Source organism: Anolis carolinensis, chromosome 1 (genome assembly GCF_035594765.1).
Source record: "Anolis carolinensis isolate JA03-04 chromosome 1, rAnoCar3.1.pri, whole genome shotgun sequence".
NCBI classification, from domain to species: domain Eukaryota; kingdom Metazoa; phylum Chordata; class Lepidosauria; order Squamata; family Dactyloidae; genus Anolis; species Anolis carolinensis.
Window position 1 is genome coordinate 268,631,018 of NC_085841.1, and position 20,056 is coordinate 268,651,073.

A 20,056-nucleotide genomic window follows, 5' to 3' on the forward strand; every position below is an offset into this window, starting at 1 on the left:
TTGTACACTGATTCTCGGGTTTAATTAGGACCTTTCTGGTTGCGGGGTCATACTTAAGAATCGCATCGGGCGGTCTCTTGCGTGATGATATGCGTTCGTTCATGTATTCCAACAGCTCGGGGATGCTGGAATAATATCCATTCTGCAGCTGGAAGGACCACTTCTTTTCCCCCTGTGCAATTTCAAAGCGTGGGTCGGTGGTCACGTTATTCCAGGTGTGGGGGTACTGTATCTCAACTAGTCCTACTTCCCATGCCCCTGAGAGCTCTAGAGGTTTTGCTAAAGATATAGTAAAGCTTGAAATGCTGTTCCTAGGGAAGGCTCTAGCACTCGCGTTGCTAGGTAGTGTGAGATAAAAACTACCTCCCCCCATTTTCCTAGGCGTATAAAAAACACTGCCGCTACTCAGGTTCTGTTACTTCGGAAGCCAGAACCCAACTGTTGAACTTGCTAGGCCAGCCTAACCATTTCACTAGGCATTGCTTTCTCGCACCCCGACCTTTTGTGGCTAGAATTTTTTCAATCCTGTAGATGCGGTCTTTGTCAGTATTAATCTTTTGCAGTTCTTCAGGATAAAAGGTGCCAATGACATCTTCACCCGCATAATCTTTCAATAGAAATACAGGCCTGGATGTTTTTTGAAGAACCTGGTCCACGATGAATATCTCACTGGTAAAATTCTGTTCGTACCCCTTAGCAAATTTACCCTTGCTTTTGGAAATCCTCACATGGTCTCCTTTTCTGAATTGCGATAACTCCTCTTTTCTTTTCACATGTGGCCCATAAACTTTCCTCCACACGTCTAGAGCGTTGGAATCGTTAACATCTACGGGCCTTGTTTTGATAGTATGGTGAAAACTGTGGTTATAACTTTTGAGGAACATAGGCAATACATCAATATATGTAAAAGTGTTATGAGCTGTGAAATATCTCCACATTTTTGTTTTTAAAGTTCTGTTAAACCGCTCCACAACTCCTGCTTTAACTTCATTGTTGGTGACAAAGTGGTGAACCCCATGATGTTTCAACAGAGTGCTTACCGCCTTGTTTAGAAACTCCCGACCCCGGTCTGTCTGTAATTTTTCAGGTTTTCGACCATCTTGAGTGAAGATAGTGTTAAAGGCCTCCGACACCTCTCTACCTGACTTATCCTTCAGAGGCAACCCCCATGCGTATTTAGACAGGATATCTATCACTGTTAAAATGTACTTGTAACCCCTGTTAAACTTGGAAAGTCGCTGCATATCCACTAAATCAGCCTGCCATTGAGAATCCACATGAGATACAATAGTCTTGTTTCTTTTAAAATGGATCCTTGCTGGCCTGTGTAACGTGTAACTGTCTTGTTTGGATAGCCATTGAGTAACATCCCCCTTCCTTACAGTTTTGCATTGTTTTTTGGCCTCTTGAAAAAGCGGCCAAACACCTCCGAGGCTTCCCACCTTACCCGGCGAAAAATATATTTTCTTTAGGATTTCATCGGACTCTGACATTATGTCACCGAATGCAAGTATGAACACAGGGGTACAAAACAAACCAATTTTATTGTGAGACACACATAGCAGCTCTGCTCTGCAGAACAGGCTTTAAACACGCGGCATGCTGAAAAGCTCCATGGTCTGAGAGTCGCCAATCTGAAGATCCTCCACATCACCAGAAAACTGGATACAGCCCTACGGAGATCAAACAAATAGCATTGAGTCTACAACACTCATTTCATCATTCCTAAAGATATCTCATATTGCTCACACATCTCACTTCCCCATACCAGACCAATCCCCACCAACTCCCCAAACAAGTATTCTAACACGTACCGTAATATTCTCGAAACCATCAGTTGTGTTTTCATCAACAGCCATGACTTCCTTTTCCGCCGCTCCATCCTTCAACAGCTCCTCTAGGAGTGACCGATGGACGCATCTGCCTGAGGTTGGTTCTTCTCCCGTTCTCTCAATATCCTTATAGTCTGTTTTACAAAGCATCTCTTCATCCGCCTCTTCAAGAACAGCAGTAGCATCAGCATGATACATTCTCGGCATTTCAGGGAAAAGCTTTTTCAAATCGATCCTGTCTGTGCCCTGATCATTTAAATCAGGCTTAACCTCTGTGAATTTATTTTTCACAGCATAAAGACCTGGTAATAAGTTAAGCCTTGTCGGAGGTTTAGCATTCGAGGATTCTCGCGGCTTTTTAGGACTATTCATTGGTGTCACAGGTAGGGAAAGTCCTGTTGTTCCTGACATGTTTGGATAGGCCCAATACCTATAGCCGCTTTCAGCTCTTCTTTTCATAGCAGTTTGTTTCTTTCTAGGCACTTCCGGTACTGAAAGGCACGCTGAGCTTGAAGGGCCATCTGGTGATTCCATATTTTCCATTCCTCTGAAAGCAGTCAAGGGATGCACTAAAACTCACATGGAGTATTTATTCCTAAAAGCTCCGCCCTAATGGGCCCTCCCAGTATCACATGATGACCTTATGGGCCTAAATCCATTGGCTGTTGGTCACAGAGCACAGAGCTCACCACTAAGACCTAGCACACGGTCCTGGCTGCCCCATTTCCTCAAGCAGAGGGGTCAGTCTAGGCAAGGGGCCTTTCAGCCCATACGCATCACCATGAATGCCTCATTGAAACATGTCTGTGCTTGCCCCTGGGGGTGGGGGGGGTGGGGGTGGGCTGTGGGTTGTGGGAGGGCTTCACCTCAGGGGGAAGGGTCTCCCGGGATTGCATTTCCTGTTTTTAGGAGGAGGGAGTTCCTCTTTTAGGAGGTGGCACTTCCTGCTTCAAGGGGCAGGACTTCCTGCTTCAAGGGGGCGTGGCACCTGTCAAAAATGAGTTTGACGAGAGGTGGCCCCTATTACTACTTGTATGTTTGAAAGCGAGTGGAAGTCCAGTGCCAGTACTTTTTTTTGGCAATGAATAGAGGTGTAAACAGTTTCTCTCTCTGCTGAGATATGATTTATTTTTTGAAAAAAGAAAGTCTTTGCAAGCTGACAAGTACAATGTTATTTTCTGCTATTTTACAGAGAAGACTTCATTTTGAAAGAAATAACCCACATGTTTGGCAAGGTGAATTCACAAAATTGAATCATTTATTTATTTATTTATTTGTTTACTTACTAAATTTATATCCCGCCCTTCTCACCCCGAAGGGGACTCAAAGCGGCTTATAAATCATATGTACATAAAATATATTATTAGCATAGCACAATATTAGCATTAAATTACTATATATCACTATATCATTAGTAATATTACATGTAATATATAACATATAATTAATATTATATTGTATTATTATTATTATATTAGTATAATATTGTATTGTATTGTATTTAATACACTTTTTCAAGCTGTTCCTAGATTACTCCTTTTAGCTGGATGCCAGACATGTTATGGTGTGAAAGTTGCAAGACTGCAAGAGCTGTGATCCAAAAGTACAAACAAAATTAATGTCTTTATTTAAAAAGAAATGTCTAAATCTAGCATTTAAAAACAGCTATTAAATGCTAATGTTGGCTTCTATGTTCAAGTACAAGGTCACCATAAATGAAGATTATTTCATGTAATATTTGTAAGTCCCATTCATAAGTTGAACTCCACTCTGATGCTGTTATTTAACATCAAGTCCATTTCAATCTATAGTGACCCTATGAACAAGAGGCACCCAAGAGCCCCATTATCAACTAGCCTTAGGTCTTGCCAGCTTCGGACTGTGGCTTTCTTGATTGACTCACTCCCTTATTTCCCTACTGCTTTTCACATTACCCTCTTTCCCAATGACTTGTTATCTCATATCCAACATAAAATAGCTTCAGATTAGTCATCTTAGTTCTTACTTGTTCTAGGGATAACTCTAGCTATTATATTCTTTGTATAGCATAAGGAAGGGTTAACAGCCCTGTTGGATTTGTTTTGCTGCCTGTGCCCTTGTTCAGAAGATTTCACCTCATTTTCTGTCCCAGTAATAATTGGATTTTGTTGTGGAAACAAGAATTGGCAACAAAGCTTCAGCAGATACTCCGTATCTCCATGACTCTTCTAGGAGTGAATTTCCCTTCCTAAGGGCAGATTTCTCTTATTTCCTGGTCTCACCACCATTTTTAATAATTAGTCTTTCGTAAGTCATATGTTTGTAACTTGGGGACTGCCTGGAGTAATTTCTGTTATAAATAAGAGCATAAATAGCAGCCTTTAGGAAATCAGTGTCAACCCTAACTTTGTAAACAATCTGTAAATATGGTTAGTGACATACCACAAACTCTAAATCAGCACAAACTATGATGTGAAATACATGTCACAATCATCGGTGATCACTTGAGTAATTTCTGTTATAAATAAGAGCATAAATAGCAAACCTTTAGGAAATCAGTGCCAACTCTAACTTTGTAAACAATCTGTAAATATGGTTAGTGACATGCCACAAACTCTAAATCAGCACAAACTGTGATGTGAAATACATGTCACAATCATCAGTGATCACTTGTGTCTGAGTATGATTGCCTTCCAAGTATAGGGTCTTGGGGGTGGTTCCATAGGTGACTGTAGAAACCTATTCTAGACCTGCATGTTCTTCTGCATATATTTTCAGGTGGAAGGCAGTCCCGGTCAGGATTTGCTTGATATGCCTTCCTCTTGGCCCATTTCTCCCTTTCGCTCTCAATTCATGCCTCTTCAAATTCCACAGCACTGTTCGTCACAGCTGACCTCTAGTTAGAATGCTTGAGGACCAGGGCTTCCCAGTTCTCAGTGTCTATGCTGCAGCTTTTAAGGTTAGCTTTAAGCCCATCTTTAAATTTCTTTTCCTGTCCACCAACATTCCATTCCGTTTTCCATTCTTGAGTTGTGAGTACAGTACCTGCTTTGGGAGATGGTGATTGGGTATTTAGAGAACGTGGCCAGTACAGCAAAGTTGATCGCAAAGGATCATCACTTCAATGCTGGTGGTCTTTGCGTCTTCCAGTATGCTGATGTTTGTCCGCCTGTCTTCCGAAGAGATTTAGAGGATTTTTGGGAGGCAACACTGATGGAATCTTTCCAGGAGTTGAGTGTGACATGCATAGACTGTCCACGTTTTACAGGTGTATAACAGGGCAATAGCTTTATAAACAAGCATCTTGGTCTCCCTATGAATGTCCTGATTCTCAAACAGTCCCTGCTTCATTCAGAAAAATGCTGCACTCGCAAAGCTCAGACAGTGTTGTATTTCAGTGTCAGTGTTGACTTTTGTAGAAACCTGGCTGCCAAGGTAGTGGAAATGGTCAACATTTTCTAACTTAACACAATTAAGCTGTGTTTCTGGCCTTGCAGAGGGATTGACTGGTGCCTGCTGGAAGACCACTTTGGTATTCTTAATGTTCAGTGAGAAGCCAAGCTTTTTGTTTGTTTCTGTGACGTATGTGACAATACGATTTATAAGACAAACAGCATAATAGGTGAAAGGTATACTAATCATACATAGAGCAGAGTATACTGGCACAACATGAAAAATAAAGAAAATGAGACAATACAAATAAAGAAAAGTCCAGGATAACAGTAAATCTGTATTTATAAACTCTCTTGTACAAGTAAAAAGAGAGCACAAAATAAGATTTTCATCATAAACCATTTTCCTTTCATATTTTAATGCTCCTTGGTTCAAAATATTTAATAAAAACTGAATTGAACTTACATATATGCCTCAAACAATAAACTGTATGTGTTATATAGTCTATATGCTAGACCCTGGTCTCTTTTGTATGACAGTGTAGGTTTCCATATGCACTGGGAACTTGAAAGCAGGCCATAAAGATCTTGAATAGTTTACTGGTGATAGTCTTCCAGGGCTGAAGAATATTGGTTTGGGGCACGTAAGTTATTATGCTATGTTCTGAACAAGAAAACCCCTGATCTTCAGGAAACTACTGCCGTGCTCTGCTGTCTTTTCATTGGTATAGCAGAGTTGTATTTTATAATGCATTTTTTCTTATTAATTTGTAATAATGCCTATGTTATGTTAGTACTCAATTTATTGCATTGTTTTCAATCCATCCACTACTTTATTTGTATCTCTTCTTTTTTCTAAGACCACCAGCTTCTGGTCAAAGAAAATCTAATATAATGTGAAGTTTTTAACTTTGTGTTTTTAAATACATTATAACTGTTTCCTCAATTTGCTTCTGACACAATAAATATAAATATATCTAAGATTGAGATGCAAGGTAATTTACAGGATATAAGAAATACACACATAAAGTAATACAAACAATTCAGATGAAAAGAGTATTAAACAGATACACTTTGCTCTGGCTATTTAATGGCGATAACATAATCCATGATTTATTATTATCTATGACTGAGTGTCAAATATAAAGTCATAAACTGAGCAAAATATGCATCTTCCTGCTTGTATGAATGAAACTCCTTCCACACAGCTGAATAAAATCCACACTGAACTGGATTATATGGCAGTGTGGACTCAGATAACCCAGTTCAAAGCAGATATTGTGGATTATCTGCCTTGATATTCTGGGTTATATGGCTGTGTGGAAGGGCTCTAAGTTACTACTTCTATTTAACCATCTAAACATGATTACTTCTAAGATGGATTCCTTTCCTAGATACAAGCTAAAGTTTCAGATGACTGAAGATCTTGGTCAAAGCCCACTGTGTTTTACAAGCTGAACCTATGCAGGCTGAAGCAGGGGTCAGAGTCTAATCAAGGGTGAGGCTACAGGGAGGGCAAATGCAAAAGTAAGAATTCTGCCTCTTTATGAAATTTGTTTTTGGTCCTCAAATTTCTACTATTGGTGTAACTTAAAACTTCAGCTCTGACTTCAGACATACAGTTTAGACATGCAATAAAAAGGACAAAGTTAAGAAGAGAATATGTATGTGGTACACAGAAGACCTCTCAGTGTTTCAAAGTTTCAACATCTCATTTTGAGCAAAGCTAAAATTATGAGGACTGTAGAAAAATGTAATGGGAGGCAGAATTCTTATTTAAGGGGGCAATGCCCTCATTTAATCCACATGAGTTCAGTGTAGCTTACACAGTGGCAATTATGTTTAGCACTGCTATTGTCCACTCTAATAAAATACATATAAAATTACATAATGCTGTTCTTGGGTATAGTTTATCTATGTGCCTTTAAGTCACCTGTTGACTTAACAGTGACTCGGCAAATTTTGCAGGATTTTCTTAGACAAGGAATACTTAAGAAGTGGTTTTGTCAGTTCCTTCCTCTGAAATAATCCCTGCAGCACTTGGCATCTATTGATGGTCTCTCATCCACACAACAGGACTGACCCTGCCTATCTTACATGATGAGATGGGACCTGGTGCCTTCAGGGTATTTAGACCTTATCTGTCTATGTCAATATGATGGGAAATTATGGGTTGTTAGGAGACAATATAGGTCCCTTTGAAGATCTAAGAGGGCTTAATTTATCTCTTGCCACATTAAAGGTTTGTACCTCCTCAAGCTTCACAATACTGTTTAGGTAGTGGTGGTAGAGAATTGCTCTACCTTTTTTTTGCTCCCTCCAGGCTATTTAAAACCCAGAAAATACAAATTTTAAAAACAGAAAGTGACCTATTAAACTTTGGAAGTGATCTATGATACAAATGTCTTGGAACACAGTGGGCTTATGGCACACACTTCCCACAAGTCAGTATATACATACAGACTATAACAGTGGGCACCTGAATTTACTGAATTACTGCAGCACTTGATCCTCTCTGCAGCATTCATCTGGGGCATCTTTTCTTCAGGGTCCCACTCACCTTGCCTAAGCCTGAATCTTTCCAAAGTGAGCCTTTTCAGACCTCTGGTGCCTGCTCTTTTAAGATCCATGCTACATTTCTTTCTGCCATCTTCTTGCCTGCCTTGCCATTATCCAGTTCATAAGCAACACAGTCAATGGCATCTAGAAATCCTTGTGCTCACTTTGCTTCCATGGCAGAAGGCCATAGCCAATAGCAGGCTGTGGTTTCCTCATGTGCACTGTGGTATCCTATCTCTTGCTATTTCTTGTTCTGTGCCTATAAACTGACTCTGATTTATGTTGACCTTATTGTAGGATTCTTTTTTAAAACATAGACTATATCACCAGGAATTTCTTGCAGTCTCCCTTTCAAGTCCTAACCAGGCCTGACCCTGCTTTGTTTCCAAGATGAGACAGGATTTGGTACCTCTTAGGGAAATTGGGCCATTGCTGTAACATGATATAATTTGCCCTCTGGTAGAAAAAGTGTTCTTTCACTTTTATGAGAGGAAAAAAACAAAGTTCTTGCTTGTGAAAAATGAAAAAGTAACCTTTTAATATATTTTAGTGAATAAAAATCTCCACATAACAGTCAACACTAGGTACAAAGCTCAAGTGCTCTACAGTGATACGTCCAATTCTTCCCAGCAAAGTAACTTAATTTTACAAATCCTGATGGTTAATCAGACTTGAAAATTATCCTTCAGAGACAATGCCCATTTTAAGTGTAGATGTTATGAGTCTCATTCGTTGTCACCAACTTTATCAATAGTTCTGTGTTTCTTGCAGTGTCCTAAGTAAAATAAAAACAAAAAATAAGACTCAGTATATGAACACTTTCAGTTATATAAATGTTGGGGCAGATGAAAGAAAGCCTCTGTACTAGAAAAAAAGACATGTATATATCAGTCATGCATGAAGTCCAAAGGATTTATGTATGAAACCCAGCAGATGCCATTGGGATCTAGTTCCTGTTAGACACCACAACTGTGGAAGAGCTGGCCCTCCTTAAAATTTTAGAACTAATTATGATAAATACCACAGTGATCTGGAACATTATTTAGCAACTCTTTAAAAACGCTAAGCATGCTGCAACACAGTTTTATCAAAATTACATTTTGTAATCAAGGCTGGATAGCCAAGATTCCCCCCCCCCTCCCCCGCCCAGCAGTTCCAGAAACAACCCAAGAAGCTGTTGCTTGGCAGAAAAAGGACAAAGCAGAGCACCATAATATAACAACAACAACAACAAAAACTTTATTTTTGTTATCTCGCCTCCATCTCCCTGAAGGGACTTGGGAAGGCTCACATGGGGACAAGCCCAACAGCATAAGTTAAAACACAGGTTAATAAAATTAAAAACATTATAACTGCATAAAACAACATCAACAGCAATTTAAAACCTAACTGAACACTCAGCGGGTAAGATTATGTATAGAATTCTGAGTAGGGCTCCTGGGTGTTGTAAGGACAATAAAAAATAGGGGCGGAAGAGCAATCTCACTAAAACATTAAAACCTAAAAGTGAGGGACAGTGATAAAGTTCAGTAACTGGCAATGAGTTATAAGAACCATCCACCTATGCTACCTGTTGGAAGAGAAATTAGGAGAGTGTCATTCCAGGATCATGGTAAAAGGAGCAGCCAGCAAGAGCTACCACACATTTGTTGCTTAATCCTATACGATGATTGTACTGTTCAATAGAGTTAGGAGTTCTGTGGAAGGAAGGCTATGTGTAGCTCATTCTAAATACTGCAGGTGTATCTCAATGGCAAGGGTATTTTTCAAGTATAAGATACCAATTGGTTGACATTAACAGTCCTTATCTTTCTTCCAAGGGAATCCAGGTGCTTGTGGGAGCTAGGAAATGCCAGAGTATTCATAAAATATGTTCCAACAGCTCCCGGGAGCCTAAATATAAGAGCAGCCATGATTAACTGAGCCAAAGACCTAACTAATCCACAATTTGTGTAAACAGAGGCCAATCAATTGCCTTAGGAAGACCATCAGCAGGAGTGAAGTACAGTTGTTCCTCCACATTTGGGTTTTGACTTTTGCTGATTTAATTATTCATGGATTTGGCTAGAAATTCCTAGATGCAACATTTTTAACTCTTCCAGTATGGCTTTATAGTCAACGTCTTTCAATTTTGCTGGAGGACATAGACATTTCTAGAAAGAACGTCTCTCTAGGAATTTCTAGGTCCTCCAATGCAATTCCAACCAAGGTTGACCATGAAGTTGTGCTGGAAAACCTAGAAATTCTCAGGGATGTATTCTCACAGGTGAAAAACAGCCATTTCTTTATTTGAGATTTTTCACTTTCACAGGAGACCCATGCCTCTAAATTCCAGAGAGAGAAGAAGACTAACTGTATAGCTGAAATCTTTCTATGTGTTGTTGAAAACTCATAGCAACCCAGTGGCTGGAATCACTGGGTTGCTGTGAGTTTTCCGGGCTGCATGGCCATGTTCTAGAAGCATTCTCTTCTGACATTTCACCCACATCTATGGCTGGCATCCTCAGAGGTTGTGAGGTCTGTTGGAAATTAGGCAAGGGGGGTTTATATATCTGTGGAATGTGTAAATTGGGAGAAAGAACTCTTGTCTGCTTGAGACAAGTGTGAATGGTGCAATTGGCCAGCTTGATTAGCATTGAATGGCCTTGCAGTTTTAAAGCCTGGCTGCTTCTTGCCTGGGGGATCCTTTGTTGGGAGGTGTTAGCTGGCCATGATTGTTTCTTGTCTGGAATTTCCCTGCTTTTTGAGCATTGTTCTTTATTTACTGTCCTGATTTTAGAGTTTTTAAAATACTGGTAGTCAGATTTTGTTCATTTTCATGGTTTCCTCCTTTCTGCTGAAATTGTCCACAGGCGTGTGGATTTCAATTGCTTCTCTTACAACAAATGATTCCTCAGGCAGGAAGCAGCCAGGCTTTGAAGCTACAAGGCCATTCAATGCTAATCAAGGTGGCCAATTGCAACACTAACACTTTCCTCAAACAAACAATAGTTCTTTCTCCCACTCTGGACATTCCACAGATATATAAACGTCACTTGCCTAGTTTCCAACAGACCTCATTACCTCTGAGGATGCCTGCCATAGATGCAGGAGAAACATCAGGAGAGAATGCTTCTGGAACCTGGCCATATAGTCCAGGAAACACACAGCAACCCAGAATCCCTTCACATTCATGCTCTCAAGCCACTATAAATATTTACATACTGCCTCTAGCATTTTTCCTTCCAAAAGCCAGCTTGGCTCTGTATCTCTTTTAAATTGTAACTGCTTAGAAGCACTTTCCATAAATTTACATTAATCCAAATTTTCTTCACAGCAATGGTCATATTGATCAAATTCTCAACAACTCAGGCGGCCTGAAATAAGACCAAATAATTACATCCTACCTTGACCAAAGTCTTTAGAATTCTTGAAGACAGAACAGGCTTGAAAGCATCAACTGTTACCAAATCCAGTTTGAGGACATCAGTGTAACACTGATAAAGCACTGCAGGGATATGCCACACTTGGCAGTAACTGAGAACTGGGGGAGAAAAGACAAAAATGATCATTCACTTGCTCTTGTATGAAGTACTAAAGAAAAACATGAACTGTCCAACAAATCAGATAGAACACACATTTTGTGACGCTTTATAGGTGGGATCATGCATTATGCTTCACCCACAGAGACTCACATCCTTCCTAATCACTAAGTCAACATTGTACTATTGGAAAATAAGTAATAACGGTGAAAGGGAAACAAAGAGGGAACGAAGATACTAAATGTGTAGGTGGCCTATGATCTGAGATGGGCAGGGAGCTATTTTGCTACTTCAGGATGGTTCATTTCCGCCTCCTTCCTCAGACTTCTGCTACGGGAAGTGATTCTATACCTGCTGCAGGAAGATCCCGTACAATATTTGGCTGTTCTAGTAGGGAGCAGCAGAGTTGATCCTTGAACTCTTTTGTCTTTAATGCTTTCAGAAAAGGAGAAGGAAGTGTTATAATTGATTCTGGTGTTTTATAATCTGTAACAGAACATGACGAGAGAACCAATACTGTCAAATTCGTCTTCTGCAGGCATCCAAATACCTAGAATGAAGATACAAATTTCAGGGTGAGTGTGACAAATATGAAAAGAGTGACTATACTGAGGCTATTTCATGTTAATAGCTGATGCTAGTCACATTCCTTTCATGTGAAAACATCCCTACTGCCTCTGTGCAGGAAGCAGCCATGGAGAAGTGGCATTCACACAGGAAGCCAAATCACAGAATGAACCCTGTGCCAATGTATACAGGAGCAAGCCTCAGTGAGGTCAATGGGACTTACTCCTGGGAAGGCATGTACACATTTACTGTTAATATTTGTAGAATCAAGAGTACTGATACATCTTAGAGAAGTGGTTCTCAACCTGTAGGTCCCCAGGTATATTGGCCTCCAACTCCCAGAAATCCCAACCAGTTTACCAGCTGTTACGATTTCTGGAAGTTGAAGGCCAAAATATCTGGGGACCCAGAGGTTGAAAACCACTGTCTTAGAGCCAGGACACCTTCACAAGGTTCCTTCAGAGACTGAATTTGCCCTCTCTGTGTATTTACTCTGTAACTCACATGGCTGCAGACCCTCAGCTCACAACTGATTTCCAATGAGAAAGATAATCAGGACATGGCCATCTCCAGTAATAATTATGTGACCCCTGCTTTGTGTTACCTATGCACAAACCTTACCACTGTCCTTCTTACCTTTTCAAGCCACTGAAATTGTTGATCTTCAGCCACATAACAATTGCACTGGCACAATAAAACCTGGAAATAGTGGTAAAACAGGTTTTGTTAAATTCTGCAATGCCATATAAGAGATTATATTTTTGAAAACAGTGATGACAAAGGAGCCCCCTTTTCATGGCCCTTCTGACTCCTCAAATCACCTATTTTTCTCCACAAGCACTATTTAAAAAGGTGCCTTTACTATAGCATTGAGCATTGAGATTGAGCCCCGGCCCGTCCCACCCCATCCCCACAAAACAAACAGATCTAGGGAGATTTTGTACATTTTCCTTCCTGATTGAAGGATTCCCTAGCAATTTAATGAATGTTATTGTTATGGTCACAGACCAGAAATGTAAAACTTTAAAACATTAAAACTAGGTTGTTGTTTTTTTAAAAAAAGTGTTAACATTAAGACTAGAAAATCAAAACATTAAAAGCAGAAAGTCCATGATATGAAGTCGGCCTACATGGTTTCATATATGATGCTTATAACATCTGTGGGTATACATGAATAAGTTAAAATATTATTTGCTAAAATAATCCACCATTGGATTTACACTTGATTTCCAGGGCCAAATACCTGGAAAGATCAAGTATTGTGTAAGTTATGCAAGTTCCTTTCCAACATGACGCCCTAAGGAGCTTAGAAATCATTTTGAGAAAGTATGTCAGGGGAGCAGGAAGTGAACTCATTTCTTACATTTTATTCATATTTAAAATAAAAATTAGTTCATCAAAGATTTTTACATGTGGAAAAACACAAAAACGTATTTGGATACCTCTATTAGTGTTCTAGGTTCCTTTCTCTGGACATTCACATTTCTTTATAATTCTAAGCAAAACATGCAATGTGTTGTCGAAGGCTTTCATGGCTAGAATCACTAGGTTCCTGTGTTTTCCCAGCTGTATGGCCATGTTCCAGAAACATTATCTCCTGATGTTTTGCCCACATCTGTGGCAGGTATCCTCAGAGGTTGTGAGGTCTGTTGGGAAACTATACAAGTGGGATTTATATACCTGTAGAATGTCCAGGGTGTGAGAAAGAACTCTTGTCTGCTTGAGACACGTGTGAATGGTGTAGCTGGCCAGCTTAATTAATACTGAATGGCCTCACAGCTTCAAAGTCTGGCTTCTTCCTGCCTGGGGAATCCTTTGTTGGGAGGTGTTAGCTGGCCCTGATTGATTCATGTCGGGAATGCCTGTGTTTTCTGAGTGTTGTTCTTTATTTACTGTCTTGATTTTAGAGTTTTTTTTTAGAGTAGCCAGATTTTGTACATTTTCATAGTTTCCTCCTTTCTGTTCAAATTGTCCACATGCTTGTGGATTTCAATGGCTTCTCTGTGTAGTCTCTAAAATCAGGATAGTAAATAAAGAGCTCAAAAAACACGGGAATTCCAGACAGGTAACACCTCTCAACAAAGGATTATCCCAGGCAGGAAGCAGCCGGGCCTTGAAGCTGCAAGGCTTTTCAATTCTAATCAAGGTGATTAACTGCAACATTCACACTTGCCTTCAACAGACAAGAGTTCTTTATCCCCACTCTGAAATTTTCACAGATATATAAATCCCACTTGCCTAGTTTCCAACAGACCTCACAACCTCTGAGAATGCCTGCCATAGATGTGGGTGAAACGTCAGGAGAGAATGCTTCTGGAACATGGCAAAACAGCCCAGGAAATTCACAGCAACCCAAAACACTCAATATTGCTGACACTGGTCCCAAACCACATTTATGGTATCCCAACACTTAAATATGGGTGTAGACATTACAATGTAAGGCAAATAGGATCGTTGGTGCCTCACTTAACAGATTACCTATGGAATCTCAGACAATTATATGCTGAGCTAGCAGCAGGTACCTACATTAGTTATCTTCCAACCCTCTTTGAGGCAAAAGGCAGAAAAGAAAGTGGTTACTTACAGTAGGATCTGAAATCAAGCGATAAAACAAACAGAAGGAATCTGCTGGAAGGAATTTGGTTGTGTTTGATGTTCTGGTCCACTCGTTCCATAATTTGACTGATCCAACTACCTCCCAGGAGTCCGAACTCAAAACAAAGGAAGACAAGAATGCTGTAAACAAAGCCAGATTTAGTTTATGGAGCATTGTTGTGTCTGGCATGTTGTTATCCAATACATTTGCAATGTAACCATTTAGCAATACATTTCAAATAAATATTTTATATTATGCATAAATTGGGGAGATATACTGAAGCTGATGGAAATGATTCTACAAGGTGTTCACAGTGGGTTAAACAATCAAAGCAAGCAAGGAAATTATTAGTACTGCTTACCTACTGCGTTCTGACCGACAGCCACGATGAACTTTGAGCAAGGAAGCTGCTCCTCCGTAGAGGCCTTCAGTCCTGGATTCCAGACAAGGTGAACCTCCCTGAATAAAACAGAATACTGTGTAAAATTATGCTATGTACATAAGATGTATATCAGGCATGGGCAAACTTTAGCCCTCCAGGTGTTTTGGACTTCAACTCCCACAATTCCTAACAGCCAGTAGGCTGTTAGGAATTGTGGGAGTTGGAGTCTAAAACACCTGGAGGGCTAAAGTTTGCCCATGCCTGATGTATATGAAGCATACATGAATTTTGTGTTTAGATTGGACTCCCATCTTCAAGATATCTCATTTTTGTACTCAAATGCAAATACAGTAGAGTCTCACTTATCCAAGCCTCGCTTATCCAAGCTTCTGGATAATCCAAGCCATTTTTGTTTTCAATGTTTTCAATATATCGTGATATTTTGGTGCTAAATTCTCAAATACAGTAATTACAACATAACATTACTGCATATTGAACTACTTTTTCTGTCAAATTTGTTGTATAACATGAAGTTTTGGTGCTTAATTTGTAAAATCATAACCTAATTTGATGTTTAATAGGCTTTTCCTTAATTCCTCCTTATTATCCAAGTTATTCGCTTATCCAAGCTTCTGCCGGCCCGTTTCATAGAATCATAGAATAGTAGAGTTGGAAGAGACCTCATGGGCCATCCAGTCCAACCCCCTGCTAAGAAGCAGGAAATCGCATTCAAAGCACCCCTGACAGATGGCCATCCAGCCTCTGCTTAAAAGCCTCCTAAGAAGGAGCCTCCACCACGGGCCGGGGCAGAGAGTTCCACTGTCAAACAGCTCTCACAGTGAGGAACTTCTTCCTGATATTCAGGTGGAATCTCCTTTCCTGTAGTTTGAAGCCATTGTTCCGTGTCCTAGTCTGCAGGGCAGCAGAAAATAAGCTTGCTCCCTCCTCCCTATGACTTCCCTTCACGTATTTGTACATGGCTATCATGTCTCCTCTCAGCCTTCTCTTCTGCAGGCTAAACATGCCCAGCTCTTTAAGCCGCTCCTCATAGGGCTTGTTCTCCAGACCCTTAATCATTTTAGTTGCCCTCCTCTGGACGCTTTCCAGCTTGTCAACATCTCTCTTCAACTGTGGTGCCCAGAATTGGACACAGTATTCCAGGTGTGGTCTGACCAAGGCAGAATAGAGGGGGAGCATGACTTCCCTGGATCTAGACGCTATACCCTATTGATGCAGGCCAGAATCCCGTTGACTCTACTGTACAAGTATTCCAAAAATCCAAAATCCAAAACCTAAGCATTACGGATAAAGGATACTAAACTTGTAAAAGCAGTGTGGACAGAGTTCTAGATATGTGTGAAGATGGAAAGGGGTCTGCAATGATTCAACACGGGGGCTGGCACTCTGCACATGCTCAGGGGCTGCAGATTTCAGAAAGGTGGTGCTGAATGTCTTCCTCTCATGTCTCTCTTCCTGGGCTCTGGCCAACTACCTTTTCTCCTCCATAATATCTCATTATATACAGGGTGTTTGAGAAAGAACTCCCAAGTTTTAAGTTAAAACACATTAAAACACCCTGTATGTCTATGCAGCTCTTCAAAAATCAGGGTGTGGGGTGTGGGATCTGAAAAACACTTCTGGTCCCAAGCATTTCTGATAAGATAGACTCTGCCTGTAATAGCATTATATCAATGTAGTGCGGCAGAAAAAAGGGCTGCAATTATTTAGCATCGTGGTGGGAGGTACTCTGCACATGCTCAGGGGCGAATTGGGTGCAGGGCGGGGTGTCCTCGGGTGCATCTACATGGTGGGAATTAGTGTGGTTTGACCCCACTTGGACTGCCATGGTTCAATGCAATGGACTCCTGGGAGCTGTAGTTTCCCAAGATATTTAGGCTTGTGTTGTTGAAGTTTTTCATGGCTGGAACCACTGGATTTCTGTGAGTTTTCCGAGCTGTATGACCGTGTTCCAGAAGCATTCTCTCCTGACGTTTTGCCCACATCTATGGCAGGCATCCTCTGAGGTTGGGAGGTCTGTTGGAAAACTCTGCAAGTGGGGTTTATCTATCTGTTGAAAGTCCAGGGTGGAAGAAAGAACTCTTGACTGCTTGAGGCAAGTGTGAATGGCCTTGCAGTTTCAAAGTCTGGCTGCTTTATGCCTGGGGAATGGAGCCTCTGGTGGCCTAGGGGATAAAAGCCTTGTGACTTGAAGGTTGGGTTGCTGACCTGAAAGCTGCCAGGTTCGAATCCCACCCGGGGAGAGCGCAGATGAGCTCCCTCTATCAGCTCCAGCTCCATGCCGGGACATAAGAGACGCCTCCCACAAGGATGGTAAAACATCAAAATATCCGGGCGTCCCCTGGGCAACGTCCTTGCAGACATCCAATTCTCTCACTCCAGAAGCAACTCCAGTTGCTCCTGACACGAAAAAAAAATGCCTGGGGGAATCCTTTGTTGGGAGGTGTCAGCTGGCCCTGACTGATTCATGTCTGGAATTCCTGTTTTCTGAGTGTTATAATTTATTTACTGTTCTGATTTTAGGGTTTTTAAAGCAGATTTTGTTCATTTCATGGTTTCCATAACAAGCAGACAAGAGTTCTTTCTCCCACCCTGGACCTTCCACAGATATATAAACCCCGCTTGCATAGTTTTCCAACAGACTTCCCAACCTCTGAAGATGCTGCCATAGATGTGGGCGAAACGTCAGGAGAGAATGCTTCTGGAACATGGCCATACAGCCCGGAAAACTCACAGCAACCCAGTCTGTAGCCTTCTTTGGCCGAGAATGCTGGAGCTTCTCCAAACTGCAACTCCCATGATTCCACAGCGCGGAGTCCTGGAAATTCGAGCTGGCTCAGCTTGCGTCAATTCTACACTGTGGGTGGATCATGCACCCCTCCCTCCCGGTCTACCTTTTCTCCTGGAGGGCGAGGCGGATCTGGCGGTCCTCCGGCGTCTCCTGGCGTTGAGCAGCGGCTTCTTCTTCCTCCTCCTCCTCGTCCAGCCCCGCGCGGGACCGGGCGGCCACCACTTCCCCGAAGAACGTGGCCATTGCGCGCTCCCTCCCTCTCTCCCTCTCCCTCTCTCCTGTATTTGCGCCACAGAGCAGAGCAGCAGCTCCGAGGCGGGGGCTCTTCCGGGCAAGCGGGCATGCGCAGAGGAGCCCATGAAGCCAGCCGTGATGCTTCCATCTTGCCCTCAGTTGGAAACCAGATGCCGGTGGGTTGTTGTGAGTTTTCCGGGCTCTATGGCAGGCATCCTCACAGGTTGTGAGGTCTGTTGGAAACGAGGAAAGTGGGTTTTGTATATCTGTGGAGTTTCCAGGGTGGGAGAAAGGTCTCTTGTCTGTTGGAGACAAGTGTGAATGTTGCAATTGGCCACCTCGATTAGCATTGAATAGCCTTTCAGCTTCAAAGCCTGCCTACTTCCTGCCTTTGTTGGGAGATGTTAGCTGGCCCTGATTTGTGTTGTCGAAGGCTTTCATAGCTGGAATCACCGGGTGGTTGTATGTTTTCCGGGTTGTATGGCCATGTTCCAGAAGTATTCTCTCCTGACGTTTCGCCCACATCTATGGCAGGCATCCTCAGAGGTTGTGATTGTTTCCTGTTTGGAATTCCCCTTTCCTTTGATTGTTGCTCTTTGTTTACTGTCCTGATTTTAGAGCCAGGCTCTAAAACATCCACACCTGCCTTCAACAGACAAGAGTGCAGGAAAGTAAATAAAGAGCAACACTGAAAAAGCAGGGGAATCCCAGACAAGAAACAATCAGGGCCACCTAACACCTCACAACAAGGGATCCTCAGAGTAGGAAGCAGTCAGGCGTTGAAGCTGCAAGGCCATTCAATGCTAATCAATGTGGCTAATTGCAACATTCACACATTCTTTCTCCTACCCTGGACATTCCACAGATATATAAATCCCACTTAACTAGTTTCCAACAGACCTCATAATCTCTGAGGATGCCTGCCATAGACACTAAACATCAGGAGAGAATGGTTCTGGAACATGGCCATGGAGCCCAGAAAACTCACAGCAACCCAGTGATTCTGGCCATGACAGCCTTTGACAACACCAGATGCCAGTCTTCGTTTTATCCTCCAGAGAACGTTATATGTGGCCCATTCTACTGTTTTAAAACCTATGGCTATTTATTCAACAATGCCTCGAGGTTCATAAGTTGAAATCTAGTTTTTTTCTGTTTGGCACTGTAAAAATATCTTGCCTGTTTATTTTTAAGAAAGCAAAAAGTGCTTTTTTAAACATTTTCCTCAGCTTTTAAAAATTGTTTTGGATTTGTGCACAACCTTTCTCACAGCAGTAGATAGAGGCATTTTTCACATAAAGATAACTGTGCTAAATTATCAAGATTTCAAAGAAAGCAAGAAAAAACTCCATCATTGAGAATTTGGCTTTATTTGAACCAGAGAAAATGCCTCTGAATGGGAGAACACAGACACTTCCACACTCGAATGGCATTTTGCTTGGTCCAATTAAAAATGCTGACAAACTATGGAATGTAGCATCTCCACAATGGTATGTCTATAAAGCCATTGTCCTCCCAGCATGGTTATATGCCTGCAAAATGTGGACTGTCTATAAACGTCACTCTCTGAAACAATTCTATCAGTGTTGCCTCCGAAAAAATCCTGTAGATCTCTTTGGAAGGCAGGCGGACAAACAGCGTTCTGGAAGAAGCAAAGACCACAAGCATTGAAGCCATGCTCCAACACCATCAGCTTTGCTGGATTAGCCACACTGTCCGAATCCCCGATCACCATCTCACAAAGCAGTGACTATACGCTCAACTCAAGAACGGAAAACAGAATGTAAGAGATTTAAAGATGGTCTAAAAGCAACCTTAAAAAGTGTGGCACAGACACTGAGAACTGGGAAGCCCTGGCCCTTGAGTGTTCTAACTGGAGGTCAGCTATTACCAACAGTGCTGTGGATTTTGAAGAGGCACGAATGGAAGGTGAATGGGAGAAATGGGCCAAGAGGAAGGTGCACCAAGCCAACTCTTGTTGGGATTGCCTTCTGTCTGGAATGTATGTCCTCAATGCAAAAGTCTATGCAGATCAGAATAGGTATCTACAGTCACTTACAGATCCATTGCCAAGGCTCTATTTCTGGAAGACAATCCTACTCGGCCATGAGCGACAGCCTATGATGATGATATTTCCAGTCAATCACAACCTTAGCATGCTGTGGGTGGGAGGGCTAGGATAGAA

General features: G+C 41.5%; 2 protein-coding genes across 2 annotated transcripts; both read right to left on the reverse strand.

Annotated features, from left to right (window-relative positions):
• Nucleotides 1-14: 14 nt before the first annotated feature.
• Nucleotides 15-8,120, reverse strand: LOC103281857 (putative uncharacterized transposon-derived protein F54H12.3). Its single transcript, XM_062967652.1, has 2 exons — nucleotides 1,815-8,120; nucleotides 15-1,673 (listed from the first exon to the last, which is right to left on the reverse strand). Exon 2 carries the CDS (start codon nucleotides 1,491-1,493, stop codon nucleotides 402-404), a length of 1,092 nt encoding a protein of 363 aa, XP_062823722.1. The 5' UTR covers nucleotides 1,494-1,673; nucleotides 1,815-8,120; the 3' UTR covers nucleotides 15-401.
• A 153-nt stretch (nucleotides 8,121-8,273) lies between these two features.
• Nucleotides 8,274-17,956, reverse strand: psmg1 (proteasome assembly chaperone 1). Its single transcript, XM_003214752.4, has 7 exons — nucleotides 17,741-17,956; nucleotides 14,808-14,905; nucleotides 14,435-14,586; nucleotides 12,487-12,549; nucleotides 11,635-11,833; nucleotides 11,149-11,285; nucleotides 8,274-8,537 (listed from the first exon to the last, which is right to left on the reverse strand). Exons 1-7 carry the CDS (start codon nucleotides 17,878-17,880, stop codon nucleotides 8,466-8,468), a joined length of 861 nt encoding a protein of 286 aa, XP_003214800.1. The 5' UTR covers nucleotides 17,881-17,956; the 3' UTR covers nucleotides 8,274-8,465.
• Between the last annotated feature and the right edge of the window lie 2,100 nt (nucleotides 17,957-20,056).

Coding starts and splice junctions, on each gene's coding strand:
- LOC103281857 (XM_062967652.1), bottom strand. CDS start 1,493: ATGTCAGAGTCCGATGAAATCCTAAAGAAAATATATTTTTCGCCGGGT.
- psmg1 (XM_003214752.4), bottom strand. CDS start 17,880: ATGGCCACGTTCTTCGGGGAAGTGGTGGCCGCCCGGTCCCGCGCGGGG. Junction 14,587..14,807: donor TGTCGGTCAGAACGCAGTAG/GTAAGCAGTACT, acceptor CTTTGTTTACAG/CATTCTTGTCTTCCTTTGTT. Junction 8,538..11,148: donor TTCTAAAGACTTTGGTCAAG/GTAGGATGTAAT, acceptor TATTTTACTTAG/GACACTGCAAGAAACACAGA.